The sequence below is a fragment of the Colletotrichum orchidophilum genome (genome assembly GCF_001831195.1).
Source record: "Colletotrichum orchidophilum strain IMI 309357 chromosome Unknown Scaffold_2.1, whole genome shotgun sequence".
NCBI classification, from domain to species: domain Eukaryota; kingdom Fungi; phylum Ascomycota; class Sordariomycetes; order Glomerellales; family Glomerellaceae; genus Colletotrichum; species Colletotrichum orchidophilum.
The window spans coordinates 753070-767786 of NW_019172958.1; the positions used below are offsets into that span (position 1 = coordinate 753070).

Genomic DNA, 14717 nt, shown 5'->3' on the forward strand with positions numbered 1-14717 from the left:
CATCTTGGCGGTCAAACTTTCGCGCCCCTACATTTTGAGCACATGTCAATCACTTCACGAAATGCGATGCCGAATTAGATTCCAGGTTGACCCCTTTGCGACCTGGATCGAAGGGGTCCATCATGGAGGCCACTTGGGGTAGGAACCCCGGCGGGGTCGAAGACCAACCTCTGGAATGACAGCGCGCTCAGCGAAACCAGATTGTCGCACGAAACTTGCTCTGTCGGACGATGCCAATTTAAAAGCCATAAAATGAGATTCTCGATCTCACTCTATGCACAGAGTTCAACGGCTTGGATTGAATCCCATGGGAAATATTGGGTCTTGCACTTGATCTTTTGGTCTGATGTTTTCGGAACCCGGGCCCCGTCCAGTCTGATAATACAGAATGCCTAGGCGAGGGTTTGTGACTGACAGGTCATCAGATCATGTGGGATTGTCACCGGAAGACGCGAAACACAGAAAATACCATAACGTTACACAAGAATTCGAGCTGGACTCCGCCGATAGCCTTGAGCTCCTCTGTGAGCTCTGAGAGCTCCGTGGGGTGTGTCTGCGAGAAGAAGGGCTCCATATGCGGGGAATTTGGGGTCAGGAAACGACCTTGGCATGCGGAAAGGGAGCATTCGCCTTACGGGGACGATGTCCTGCGGCTAACGGTGGCAGCAACACCTTCGGCCCCAGTCGAATGCAACTCCATGTCTCATTGTCGACGAAACAGGCGTCAGGATACACCGAGGAAGGCCCAAATTTCAACCAGTGCCCAAAAAAGTTTCAAATTCCTCATATTCCTCATATTCCTCATACGATGCTCAGCAAGCTGGTGCTGTGCACATGAAATCAGTCACACGGTCGAGAAGAGAGAAGCCGTCGTAAACACGTCGACCACGCGTCTCATTCCGTGTCCCTGCAACAAGGCCGCAAGACCCTGCGCCCGAACGCAACTGTTATCCTAGGGTCCTGCATTACGCAGCAGCACGAGTGGACCATGAAAGTCTACGTGAGTGAGTGAAGCCTCAAGTCTCAAGTACCAGTACATTCACAAAAGGGAGGGCTAACCGCGGCCCAAAAGTGATGGAGAGCACTCGCCACAATGCAGCTCCCAAGTTGTCCAGCAGACGATTCTGAATGGCCCAAGATACGAGAGATTGGGACCTTTTGTCCTCAGGTAGTGGCTCAAATGGCTTCCCGAAATGGATCATTTACACGCTGATCATCGACAAGGGAGGGGGCACCGATAGGACCGGAATCTGGACCCAAGGAGCCATGGGAAAGACCTAGGAGAGACAGAATTGTCATACTCTCTTTACGGCGTCTACTGAAAAGAAAGATACTTTCATGCAGAGAAAAGGAGGGCAGTTGCATTCCAGATGACCTCTGTCCGTCTGTGACGAGACAAGATGTGCCATGATTGCGCGGCTACTAGCCACAGTTGGTGCCACACGTCGATAATCCAGCACGCAAGCACCAAAATCCTCTGCGGCATGAAGATCACTGCAAACTATATCTGAGAGTCGCATCATTCTTCAGGGGAAGTAACCAGTCAGATTCCTCAGGACCATAACATCTCAGCTGGCCAAGGGTTCAGCCCGCTCGCTTCGCGTAAAACAAGTGGTTTTAGCGGAAGGTCTAAGGCCTCATATTCGGCTTCGACCTCGTCCGCCACACTTTGCAGACAAGATGTCGATCACTTGCTTCATATGGTCTTGGAGGCGAGCCACACTTGGATGGTTTAACCGATTTGTGTGGAGAATTACGTGGCTGAAGTGGCTGAGCGCCTGCATCTTCCCTGGGGCGTGCGCCAGGTGTGGATGAAGCACGAGTTCTGACTGGCTCTGGCCTGACGCACTCGCCACAGTTGAAGGGCCACAGAAGGGGAACAAATGGTGTTCGTGCGTGGGTGCGGCTCGTGCAGCCATCGGCAGCATTGGGCGACCCGGGGGTGAGTGTCTTCGGGGTCTCGTTAGGGAGAAGTCACTTTCTATCAGGCCAACGACGGGGCCGCTCATTGGGTGACAGCATCCCTACACGATTCCAGACTGTTGGGATCGCCGAGGATAGGGGTGCCACGAGGGCTCGGGAGTCGGGAGATATGGCGGAGGGGTTCCATCAGAAGAGGGACGCCTGGCGCTCAGCCACAAGGGACTCTCGCCGAGTTGAAGAGGATAAGAGACGACGACGCCCCATGGCAAGCCATTATATTCGGCTTCCGGGACTGATGGAGGTGAGGTGAGTTGCTGATGCCCCTCCTTCCAGATTCTTATATCACCACTGCCTTTTTCAGATCTGTTCCATTATGCTGTTCTTTCTTTAAGACAACTATTGTTTTCTCCTTTCTCCCTATCTCGTCCTCCACCTCCTCTCCAGCCACAGTGAGAAACTAGGTTCTTCTGCTCGGTAGCGGAGTGCGCTTGTCTTGCCACTGGAACGTCGACGGTGAGCCAATGGCGACGACACATGAGGCCTGTCAGTTTCCTGAAGCGGTAACTTGGAGGCTTTTGCCACACCCCAGAGCGCTCCTGCGAGAGAAGATCGCGAGTTCGTGGCGGTGTTTCCCGCCCACACCCTTTCTGGCCTTTGGGCGGGAGCGTGGGGGATGCGAGCGTGGATGAGCAGTGAGAGAACCGTAGGCGAGAAGGGGCTAGGGCTGCAGGATCTTGCGATTCGCATCTCCATCGCCACCCAATGGCCTGTAGTATGCTGCGTGAGGGCATTCCCCTTGTAGACCAGCAGCCGAGACGGCGATCCTCGCTTGCCAGCTGGCCCTTTTTGGGTGGAAGTACTTCCCATTCGGGACTTATCAACGCCCACCACAGTGGTGAATGCCACCCACAAGCGGTCTTGCTGCCCGCAGGACAGGTGAGAAGCTACTGAGAAGCCCATGAGGCAGTGGAAACAAGCGTTCTCACTGGCCAAAGGGCAGGTGGCCAGGCGGCGAACTATTGCCACGCGAGGTGGTAGTTTCCCCTGGCTCGTTTTCGTGATCTGCAGGGAGAGTGCAACCTTCCACAGCACAATGGGCAACTTTCAACCACCGGAGACTTTGTGAGAGGTCTGCTTGGCGGAATAATATTTCAGATCTGCGACCTTTGTTATCTGGAATGCGACGGTGATCTTGTGGCGGGAGCACTGACTAGAAACGTGATCGCCATGGAGAGATGCCTTTAGGGGACAGCTGTCAAAGTATGCCGAGTGGCATTGAGTTTAGGGCTGAGATTGAGCCTTTCTTTTTTGCTTCCAACACCTCGTCCCGAGCTCTGCAAGCTCATAGTTCTCTGGGGAAGGTGACAGGCGGCGGCAGGGCACGTTGAGTGGCGGGGATCGGCGGATACATTTTGGAGAGCGGGGCCCGGGGTGAACGGCTGTTCATTGAAATGGGGGGCCATGGTCGGCTGGGGATGACAGAATTCTGTGGGTGGTGAACATTTCACAAGTTTGGGGGAAGAGAGAGAGAGGAGCACAGGAGCAGGAATCCATTCTCTGTGGCGTTCTTTCTCCTTGATGGTTCTGACGGCGAAGGAAGGACGAAGATCTGCAGATCGGCTGTTTGAAGGAAGCGGGGGAATCGTGGTGTTTTCTGCTTCTTTGCGTGGTTTCCTCAATGGACACGGGTGTGCGAACATGGCCGGACGCGGGAAAGCTTCTGCAGTCCTTCCGAAACGGCGTGTTCTGTTTGTCGATTCCTATTCTTTTCTTCTGAATTTTCATTGCCACTGCAATGAATTGAAGGAAATGAGACTGGAATGATTTCAGATGATGGATTGGGGGGTTACTTTTCAGGTGAGAGGAGGTGATGGTGATCGGCGGTGATCGGCCGTACGTCATTGCCCGTTTCTCTCAGCGCCGCGACGTTTCGGAGGCGAGGGGCCGCGTCTTGCCACAAGGGAGACTGAATTTTTACCTATTAATTCCCAAATGTTTCCTGCAATTATGGCTGTCTGTCATGTTGTGTTTTGTGACTATTCTTTTCGTGCGACTTGAGGAATTCTTTGCTTCGGAAGGTGATGGATGAGGGATTACATTAGGGGGGAATTGACGATTTGTGGGAATACGACACGGCAACGATTGAGCGACGATGGGATGGAATTGCGACCAACAAGAAGAATAACCCGGTCGATTCGATTCGAGGATGAATTCTTTTCCTTCTACGTGGGCGGAATATTCGGATGTGATTATGATTGAGTTGGCTTTTACGTCGGGGGTTGTACGCGGGACGGGATGAAAAAGGGGGAGAACTCGGCCGATGCTGGACGTGATCCATGACGACGAGGACATTAAGGACAATAACGAGAACAAAAATGAGGAAACAACGAGAAAAACATAACGACATCGCAATGGAGGGACGGAATCTGAGATAGGCGGGATGCGTCACCGGGAACGACGAGAGGGAAAGTCGTAGATGTCTATGGGATTCATTCTACAGCATCAAATCGGATCGAATCGAGATATGGATGCTGGGCTTGAAGGGTTTCCGTCTGGGATCGTGATGAACAGGGAATGGATGACAAGGGTTGATGTTGTTGCGCAGGCGTTGTGCCCATTTTCCTTGCGTTGCTATGTCGTCAAGGATCGACTTGAGTGTCGTTTGCGATCTGATAGATTGTTGAGGAGAGGCGACGGGAAAAGGCGAGGTAAGGTGTGCGACTGTGTCATCTATCAATTTGGTTTTCCGGTCTTGTCATTTCTACTTTGGAACTCTAGTCGGTAACGTGATAGCTACCTTCTCAAGGAGTAAAGTGCTTCTATCCCAGGTTGTCTCGGATATCTCAGAGGATTGTCTCATCCGGAACCGATGGTTGCCGAAAGTCCGGCATTGGCTTCTGCACCCTGAGGTAGTACAGGCTTGCAGATTTCATGGCACAAAGTAAGGATCCAGAGGGAACACGTCACTCTTGCGCGGGCCGTGATGTGGTTTCTGGGCCGTCCCAAGAGCACCTGGTGGTCGGAGACTACCAAATGGTGTCAAGGGTGTCAGATTTTAAGGGTGCGGTTTGAGGTTTTTTCAAACTGGAATCCTGTTCCCGGGATACCGGCACCCTACGTATGATGGTCATGACCGTCTTTTCACGAGCTGTGGATGAACGTGTTGAGTTATCCCAAATCTCAATTTCAGTTCAGCGACATTGAAGTCTCATAATGGATAGCGTCACGCAGGATGTGAGGCGAGGATGTAAGTCTGTTCAAGCCAGTACCTACTATACTTAACTAGGTACTAAATAATGTAGGAGAATGCCAGTGCTACCAAAATCAATTATAATCTTCATGATCGGCATCATTGTCATCGTCATCAGAAACTGTCACCCGTGAGTTCCTTTGCTCTATAGTCCGTACCGGAACCAAGGCTCAATCCCGACCCCTTTGCTTTGCCTAGTCTCTTTCCCGTCGAAATCCTCTCTGCCAACCCCATCTTAATGAACCCCTCATGTTCAATCTCGTAGCGAGAAGAACTACCGATGCAGGAGCTTGAAGCAGATACCCATATCGTCAAGGAAAAGCTCTAGCAGAGCATTCTCGATTGAATGCTGGCGGTCATAGACAACAACCGAGATTCCCCTGTCCCGAAGCGCCTCCCACTGCCCGTTGCGTTCCTCCGTAAGGTTTTGCAGCGCCAGAGTAATTGAAGAAGATAGACCAACCATGTGAAGATACTGGGGCGTCCATTGGTTCGATCCCATGCCTCTAAGCAACTCTTCTGCGTGGCTGGGGTTCGTGTCGTGCGTGTGGATGCCGATCTGCTTGAGGTTGGGGAGGGACAGGCACCACAAAATGGCCCGGTCCAGGTCCTCGCCGTCTCCCAGTCCAGAGCGAAGCCAGTCGAATCTGACCATTTGGAGGTGACGGAGGTCGTTTGTCGAGCCGGACAGGCAGAAGCGGTGGTCGTCTGCGTCGTACATGTAGTCTGTCCACCTCGGCCACCAGAAGCTGGGGCCTTTGCGCTGGGGCCAGAAGATGTCAATGTCTGGCCGCGTCCAGACGTAGGTCTCCATCCTGCGGCGGCGGGGTTCATACTGGTGATAGGGAACACGGAATGGCAAGGGGGGGAAGCTTTGCGTGACTAGGTCCCGTGTCCAGGCGCAGATTTGCAATGGTAGCCGGATACTGTTGAAGCGTTTCAAGGAAGCCACTAGGTTCGTGGCTTTTTGGCCATCGGGTGCTTCGTAGACTGTGATTTCATCTTTGCGGGTGGCTCCCGTGTGTATTTTCCAATTGACGGGTAGGCATTTGGCGGCGGCGTCTGCAATTAGAGATTCGACTATCTTAATTAAGATCTCGGTTGGGAGGTGATGGCCCTCCTCTGCTGTATTTGTTGTGGTTTGCTGCATTTTTAATTTTGGGGGGGGGATTTTCCGCTCTGGAGGTCTTGGAGTACGAGTGACTGTTGAGCGAGAAGATTCCGATGTTGTTGTATTTCCCAAACTTCTAAGCGTTTTCCGGGAGAAATCCGGTCATTACATAGTAGAACTGGTGGATTCGGAGATACCAGCAAACCAGGTACAGAATCGTGGCTCAACGAAGTCGACAAAGTTCCTCCAGAACTAAAGTGAGTGGTTTATTCGTACGAGGCAACTGCTAGGGGTCACAATACAAGATAATGGAAGGCGTTTTGGGAAGGTTTCGGTCGACAAGTATCCAAAATTTGCGGAACAGATATCACGTTCGTGGTCGAGGGGTCAAGTATCGGTAGTTTTGAATTCTTTGTCACTTCTTGGCCCGTAATGCTGTATTTAAATTCAGAGACGAGGAAGAGGAAGGAAGCACCCAGACCCAAATACAATGGGTAATTCTCAATATTCATACGCTAGATCTTTCCCTCAGTATCATGAGGGCAGCAAGAGCAATTAGGGAACAGATGCTTCACGCGGATGCCCTGCTTGGTGGTCTTCATCTCCATAACAGCCGGCTTAATATCATCCCTGAACGCAAACAGCTCAATCTCACGACGCTTGAACGGACCCCACAGCTTCCGGAACGCACGACCGTGCCTCTCCTCCCAGATCTTCATGTCCGGGTACCGGTGGCCCTCAATCTTCATCCAGCCCGGGTGGATCGCCTCCAGATCGGGGTCCTCGTACATGGGCACGGAGTAGCCGGCGATGATGGAAACCGTCTTCAGGTTCGGGAGCGTCGAGAGCGCGGCGACGGCAACCTTGTTGTTGACCTGGAAGAAGCGGAGGGTCGGGAGGAAGATGTGCTGGACACAGCTCAGGAGGTCGTAGCCCAAGGGAGTGGGAAGCTGGATGGCCATGGCGCAGTGAATCTCGCGTAGGGACCGGGTGCCATCCGTATCTCTGTGGTCGGGGGTGAAGAGGTCAACTTCGGGGCGGACCCAGGCGTCGACAGTCGAGAGGGGTGAGATGTAGTCGGAGTCTTCCTTGACGGGGATTCTGCGGAAGTGGCGGTGGACCATGGAGCGCGTCTTTTGGTCGATCTGTAGGGGCAGGCGGATGCTCTGGAAGCGTTCACATTCGCTCATCTCGACTGGCTCGCTGCCTATCTGGTGGCTTCTTACGCGGAGAACGACCTTGGTCGGGGCGGTGTGGTGGTAGTCGAGGAGCCAGAGAACTGAGCGGTTGTCGGCGAGGGCCTCGTCAAGGATCGCGTCAATGATGTTGAGAAAGACCTCGCGAGGCAGGTCGGCGGGACCGAGGCGAACTTGACCACTATCTCTCTCAGAAATCGACTGACCCGCTGGCGAAGACGAAGGAGCGGTCTTAGACGCCATTTTTTTTTTCAACTAAATGAGTAGTTTAGAAAATGAAAACAGTAGGTGTGGTGTTAATAAGTAGTCCGCATACCTTTCGACCACCAAAGTTGAAGGTCTCGCGATATGTTTTGGGAATCCTACTCAACACCCAAATCTTAATAGTGGTGCAGAGGGTAGGATAGGAAGAAAAGGTTTTAAATCGAAGTCAGAGAAGAGAAAACCCTGTCAAGTGAGAGAAAGAGGTTCATGTGACTGGCCGCTTAGTCGTAATGTTGGGTTGTGTTTGCTTGTCAGCCTGCATGCTCACCCTTGACCTGAGGCGCAGGATCAGGTCCACGGTCGACCACGATCAATGTCCTATCACCTTCCATCTCAAACATCCTGAAGCTTTCAATTGTGAAAGACTCTGAGTATCAGAGTTAGAGGCAAGCATCATGCTACACAATGAACAAGAAAATTTCAAAAGCGTCACCTTTTTTGAATTACCTATGAGAAAGACATTGTCGGATCGTTCGTATTGTGACCTCCCCATGTGCATATCTGTGCTAGACTTTCTTCCCAGTCCCTGAGCCCATGCCCTTCCATCACTTTCCGGGCCCCAATCCTTTCATCACAGAGCCTGAGACGTTCCCTTTGTATCCTCCAAACTGAAGTCAAAGTATCATGACGCGGGTGTCCTCAATAAGGGCTTTGATAGCTTCATTTGTATCGGGGCGACAGAAACGATATCTGATTCTTTTGCGTCTTGGGAACAGCTCGATGATAGGTCCAAGACCAGGATCAATGAGACCATACAATCGAATGCGTCTGCGGTGGAGATGGTCGGCCCAGATACTTCGAAATACGGCTGACTTGGTCATGTGCCAAAGTGCGAGATCTGGTAACTTGGCTGGATCGATGCTGTGGAGGCCTTTGGTAATACCCTCACGAAGCTTTCTGGTCCACGAACCAACATGGACGACGATTGCCTTGAGGTTTGGGAATCTGACAAGAGTCGAAATGCACGCCGCATTCCGAGTGACGAGGTAGTCGATTCTGGGGAGGTATAGGCGCTCGACGCTGGTGAGAAGGGCGTAACCAGCAGGAGTGGGCAGAAGAATAGTCTGGTTGTAGATGAATTGCTCTGCTTCGCGTCCAAGCTGAAGGGACGTGAAGAACGGAATGTACTCGTCGATATGGCGCACATATGCGCTGACAGGGCTGAGCTCACGCCTGCGCTTACAGGGGCTAGCTACCATCATGGGCAGCCGCGGGAATCTCTTTTCCACCATTCTTCGGGACTTTTGGTTGATCTGCGAGACAAGACGGAGTCTTTGATAGCGCTGGCGAGTGATGGACTGGTACTTGAAGTCGGCTGTATCGGTGTCGTGGACGACGAGCTTGCTTGCGACGCTGTGCTCATATCCGAGAGACCAGACTTTGATATCGTGAGGCTCCTCTGCCTGGGCAATGAGTTGGTCAACGACACCAAGAAAGACCTCGTACGGAATAAAGGGCTTCTTCTTCTTATTCACCCCGGGTGCCGCAGGGGGAGAGGTGGGAGAGTGGGCCATGGCGGCGACAGTTGGCGAGTGATGCCACTGTGATGTTGTTGTTGTTGCGTTGGCAGTGGTGATTGTGGTGGTGAGGGCGAGGGGAAGAGGGAGAGAGAGAGGATTGGGACGAGCAGGCAAGGATTTTATACCCTAGCAACGAGATATTTTCAAAGATTCAAAAGGCAGGTACGAATCAGCTGCAAAGGAAGGCGCAGAGAAAGTTGTGGATGTGATTCAGTGCCTTATGCTCATGAGATGAGGGACAGAGGGGGACGGCGAGGGACGACAGTGGCTGGGCGAGACGGGGGCCACATCAGGAAGCATCCAGCCAAGACTTGCGCAAACTGCCATAAATTGATGGAGTAGATCAGAGCAGATGCTGTAACGCCATGGCTTGAAGAATGGCATTGCTTACATCCTCAGCAATTAACATCTCCAAGACGAACTCCACCGAGATCTTCGGCCAGCATTTACTCATGATGTTATCAGTGGTGCGGCAGAAGGAAATAACAAAAATAATGATTGAAGCGCTGGACAGAATAGTAGGACGAGACAACTCAATCAAGAAGACAGGATAAAACAGAATGCACAATGATCTTGCCAAGAAGAGGGGTTGGAAACAATTTGAGACGGATGATTGAGGAGCTCATCTAGAACAGCTATCTGATCCTCAGGTCTACCACTCGTCATCCATCCGAACACATCAGCTGAATGAGAATCATAGTGTAGCATCAAGCAGCAACTACGACACCGGCACTCTGGGTATCACCACTGCCTAGGTAGCAAGCAGGTAGAACATTTATGTGCCCATCTCTCTTCTTCAATGACAATCATCCACAACCCTGCCAGTCGCAGCACTAAACATTGGTGATTCTACTTCCATCAGCCAGATCAGTGCTGTTGTTTACCTATGTAGTGCGCACCGCCATTGGCAGCCTCTTTCACAAGCATTAACAGACGGTACGCAACATTGTAGCAGTTGCAGACCGGATCCATGAATCTCATGCGGACGCTGCCATTTTCGGTGTGAATGAGCTCGAGAATGTCCCCCTTTTCGGCTCCGGGCTCGCAGCCCAAGACCTTGATGCCCTTCTGCTTGAGCTTGGCCCAGACGGGCTTCATCGTCTCGTGGTACTTCTGCTCCCAGGCGGCCAATTCGGGAAACAGCATCGCGTCGATGGTGAGGTCTGCGGCGTGATCGTGGCGCGCTCTCTTGGGGATGCTGTAAGGAGTGGACAAGGTGCCAACATTGAGATGACGACTTCCTTAAGGCTCGGCAGCTCGAGGATGACCTCGAATTGGCTGCGGTAGATGTAGTCGTCGAAGAGCTTAGTGACGAAGAGGCCAACGCGCTGGATGGAGTGAGTGACGGCACACTGCATGGGGTGAGGTACATCGAGGTGGGCAACAATGGGCGGGAGGCTCATCGTGTACTCGCCGGTGTAGAGGAGGAAGTGGTCCACGGTGGGGCAGATCCAGACGATACGCCAGAAGCCGACCTCGTATTTCATCCGGCTGAACGCCATCTCAAAAGGGTGGAAGACGAGCTTGAATTTAACGCGAGATCGGCGATCGATCTGGCAGAGGTTACCGACGAGGTGGAAGCGGTTGCCGAGCTTGGCGTAGTCGACCGGTTCACATCTCATGACAAGGGAATCGTTGGGGATGTAGACGATCGAGAAGGGAATCGACTCGGTCTCCTGCTTGGCCTGCTCAAGGAGAAGGTCGAAGACGAGCTCGAAGACCACGTACTAGAAGACCACGTACTTGGGGACCATGTACTTAGGGTTCTTCGGCCTCTTGATGACCGGTTGGGCCTTGCGGAGGGACGACATGTCGGTGGACGACATCGTGGCAGCGGAAGCGGAAGTAGAAGCACTCATTGCAGTGGTTTAAGGCGTCTGTGTCGATTTGCGGTTTCCCTCTGTACCCGAGTCGGTTGCGTGTGAAAGATAAGGAGAGGAGGAATGGAGGAGAATGAGGAGAGACGAGAGAAAAGGAATGGAAAAAAGACAGAGCTATCGATGGGAAGGAAGCTTATCGAGTATTTAGATGAAGGAAAAACGTTTCTTTTCCTTCGCCTCGCAAACGGTAGCCGTTGATCTGTTGAGACGCTCAGTTAGCCGAAGAAGTGGTGGGAGTTGACGTGGTTTGTTTGCTGTATCAATGGATCCCGAAAGCCGAAGATCAAGACGAGGATCTCCAAGGGAAGGAGATTGAAGGTGTGGTGGGAAAAAGGCATGGGATCAAAGGAAATATATGGAAACATTGAGAGCGTCAAGGGTGCATGTGGGAGGGACGTTCATGTTGACGCATCGAGGCGGTGGCATTTCACAAAGACGGATGGGCAAATCAATGTAGGATGAAGTCATGATCGAGTTTCGATCAGGTTTCATTTACATTTTTTGGCCTCAAGACCTTGCTTGTGTGACTTTAATGCCTCCACTAGCTACAAGGAAACCAACTTTTCAGCGGACTCAAGGTTGTGTTTCTTTGTAGTTGCGCGAACCTGCGGCAGCTTGTTCACGCTTCGACTTTGCAGCACATTGGTGACGCTTGCCTTCTTCCGAGGGAGATTGCTGAACAAGAGATGGTCAAATAAGTTGTTCGAAAACCGGGTCTTCAAATCGTCCAGGGTCCACCCTGCCTCCTCGCCAATATCGGCCATAATACCAAGGAACTCTTGAATCTCAGACTTGTAGTCTTCATTCTTCATCTTCTCGAGCCAAGGCCTGCCGTTGACGGTAAGTCCCTCCCACTCCTTTGCCCAGTGAGGCCTCGTCTTCAGCAGCTGCTGGGTGTTGGGGTCCTTGAGCGCCATCCACTTGTCGAGAACTTGCTGAGCGAACGGCACCCAGATATCCGAGGCCGCTTGAAGGGTGAGAACCTCGATCGAGCAGGTCCCCAGTTCGTTGCCTCTCTGGGGCGCCATGACAACGTTGCTGCCCCCCATAATTCGCATCTCCAGAGGCATGCGCATGGGGCATTTTGCCCGGTTCTCTTCCGTGTACGCAGTGAGTATTGCATCCCACCAGGCCCGCTGAATAGGAGCGTAGTCGATCTTTACGGGCTCGCCAGGCTTGAACTTCTTTCCATCCTTGGCCACAAGCGGGATCTCGACCTCCATGTCGCGAACGCGGACATTCTGGATGGCGCGCTGGAAGTGGAGCGCGTCGGGGAGGTAGGTGGTGACCTCTTTCTCGGGGAGAGCCCACATGGCAAAGCGAGAGATGAGTGTGACGGCCGCCTCGGTGAAGCAGTGGTCTACAAGCTTGTTGAGGAGTGTGGTGTTTTGGAGCACATTCATGGTGAACGTCTGCAGGAAGGAAAGAAAAATATGGAAATCGTCGGGGAAGTTCACGACACCAGCGCTATCGGTCGTATTGTTCCAGCAGTTGACCCAGACTTTGTCAGAGTACGGAAACCAGAACCATTCAGAGTAGAAGTCGTTGGTGGCCCGGTCCTCAAATATCTCCTGATATCCCCGTTTCTCCCCCTCGGTGAGCTTGCGCCATGGGTCGGCAAGTGTGGCAGGGACTTTAGAGAGGTCCAGGTCCGCAGGCGGAGGGACAGCCAGAGCGACGGAGACCTTTTCGGGATTCAGGCGTGCGTAGGTCATTGGGGACATCTCAAGAGTGATGTGCGTGACGACGCCCATCAGTCCAAAGCACCCGCTCGCGGCCCGGAGGTGCTCGGGCTTGGTGACTTCCTGCGGCTCTCCGTTGCAGTCGACGTACTCGATGCGACGGACGAGGTCACTGAGGGTCTGGTGGCGGCGACCGGCACCGTGGCAGATTGGGGCATTCGAGCCACCCAGCGTGATCTCCACCATGATGACGTTCATGGGCAAGGTGACGGTCTTGTTTTCGATGCACCAGCGACGGAGTCTTTCGTTTGTACAAGCGGTACCAACTCTGACTAAGTAGTTTCCGTTCTCGTTGGGTTTCTCGGAGACCATGTTGATCGTTTGGAGGTCGTTGGCGGCGGACTCTGGGAATGGGAGGGCCGTGATGTTGGGCAGCTTGGTGACCTCATGAAGCCCGAGCAGTGAAATAAGAACGTAGCCGTTCTCAGCAAATACTGGAGACCAGGAATGGCCTATGATAGAATTAGAGATTGAGCGAGCGTGCATTGGAGAGGTGAATAATGTTGAAGCTTACGAAAACCTGAGCATCGTACGCCCATGTTGTGTGTCTTTGCGTATTTGACAATGACCTGAACTTCCTGGGATGTCTTTGGCACACAGGTGAGCGCCGGAATGTTCTTCACCGTAAGACCCCAATTCTGGAACTCAGTTTTGTAGTATACCTGATGACTGGATAAGCATATCATATATCAGGATGAATCAGTCAAACGAAGACATACCACGATACCAGCTCCCCGGAGCTCATCCTTATTACCCTCGACGAAGTCCTCCATCTTGGCCAACGTATTATGGAGAAGAGCCCTCTCCTTGGCGGCAAGCGCATGGATGGGTTCTTTGAGCTTCTTGATGCCCTGCGCACCAACCTGGATGACGCAGTCTGCCTCGTGCAATCTCGCCAGCTCCTCCCGGCATCCCAGGCTAGGGCCCATGTGAAAGCCGTTGCTGACCTACTTGGGATCATCGCCCGCGAGGAATCTCTTGATCCTCTTTTGCCATCGTCAGTGTGCTTGAGCAGAATGTGAGAGTACGCTCTATCGGTTTCCGAGTCTTTGAAGACCTTGAGGAGTCTTCGGAGGAACTGGACATAGTCGACGTCTACATCATCGTTGATGTAGTCGTCGAGAAGGTCCTTAAGACCAGGGACTTCCTTATTGCTGAAATCAGGAGATTCGAGGAGGCCTTTGGCAATGTGTCCGATTCGTTCGTCGACCGAGTGGTCCCACGCTTTCGATGTGGAAGTCATGACTGGAGTGAAATTTTGGTAGATGAACAATTTGAAGACTTGGTTGTTATAACAAGCGCCGCGCTTGTCAGTTCACCAGTGTCGATGCAATGACACAAGTAGATGAGCCACAAGGACTCGTGAACTCTGCTGGGACTTTATACCTGCTCAAAGTCTGTCCGATAATATGCTCACCTTTCTGCTCTCAGGAGAATGCGATACTACTCGACCCACCGCCTTCATCTCTCGAAGCATTTCTTTTGCGCATTCTCCTCATCTTCAGCCGCATTGAAAACATGCGAGATTAGAATTCAAGATCAGCCATGTCTCAAATCCCCATTTTGGGGGAGCGGAGTGGACGACGGAACCGGCGAAAGTGTGGCCTCATGGGCACTTGTTCTACACGAGGAGAGCCGGCAGTAGACGCCAATCTCTGAATCGCGTGCGGGGATTCTTCTAGCAACGACTAGTGTACTTGAGGTTTTTTGCGCCTGACTATCACGTGGGGAAAGTAGATACATTGTGCTCTATCGATCCGATTTTCTCTCGTATCTCGCACCCAGTCACCTAGTCTCACATCCATCGAATCTTTCTTGATCTTCCTTGAGT

General features: G+C 52.4%; 5 protein-coding genes across 5 annotated transcripts; all 5 read right to left on the reverse strand.

The window, feature by feature from the left end:
• Positions 1-5447: 5447 nt before the first annotated feature.
• Positions 5448-6323, reverse strand: CORC01_00364 (uncharacterized protein; the record flags this gene model as incomplete). The annotated part of the gene is made up of 1 exon (XM_022612021.1): positions 5448-6323. One exon carries the CDS (start codon positions 6321-6323, stop codon positions 5448-5450), a length of 876 nt encoding a protein of 291 aa, XP_022481646.1.
• A 476-nt stretch (positions 6324-6799) lies between these two features.
• Positions 6800-7723, reverse strand: CORC01_00365 (uncharacterized protein; the record flags this gene model as incomplete). Its single annotated transcript, XM_022612022.1, has 1 exon — positions 6800-7723. One exon carries the CDS (start codon positions 7721-7723, stop codon positions 6800-6802), a length of 924 nt encoding a protein of 307 aa, XP_022481647.1.
• Positions 7724-8358: 635 nt separating this feature from the next.
• Positions 8359-9258, reverse strand: CORC01_00366 (uncharacterized protein; the record flags this gene model as incomplete). Its single annotated transcript, XM_022612023.1, has 1 exon — positions 8359-9258. One exon carries the CDS (start codon positions 9256-9258, stop codon positions 8359-8361), a length of 900 nt encoding a protein of 299 aa, XP_022481648.1.
• Positions 9259-10131: 873 nt separating this feature from the next.
• Positions 10132-11090, reverse strand: CORC01_00367 (uncharacterized protein; the record flags this gene model as incomplete). Its single annotated transcript, XM_022612024.1, has 3 exons — positions 10132-10462; positions 10489-10991; positions 11049-11090. 3 exons carry the CDS (start codon positions 11088-11090, stop codon positions 10132-10134), a joined length of 876 nt encoding a protein of 291 aa, XP_022481649.1.
• A 599-nt stretch (positions 11091-11689) lies between these two features.
• Positions 11690-14129, reverse strand: CORC01_00368 (uncharacterized protein; the record flags this gene model as incomplete). Its single annotated transcript, XM_022612025.1, has 4 exons — positions 11690-13338; positions 13401-13548; positions 13606-13763; positions 13838-14129. The coding sequence occupies 4 exons, from the start codon at positions 14127-14129 to the stop codon at positions 11690-11692; spliced, it is 2247 nt and encodes a 748-aa protein (XP_022481650.1).
• Between the last annotated feature and the right edge of the window lie 588 nt (positions 14130-14717).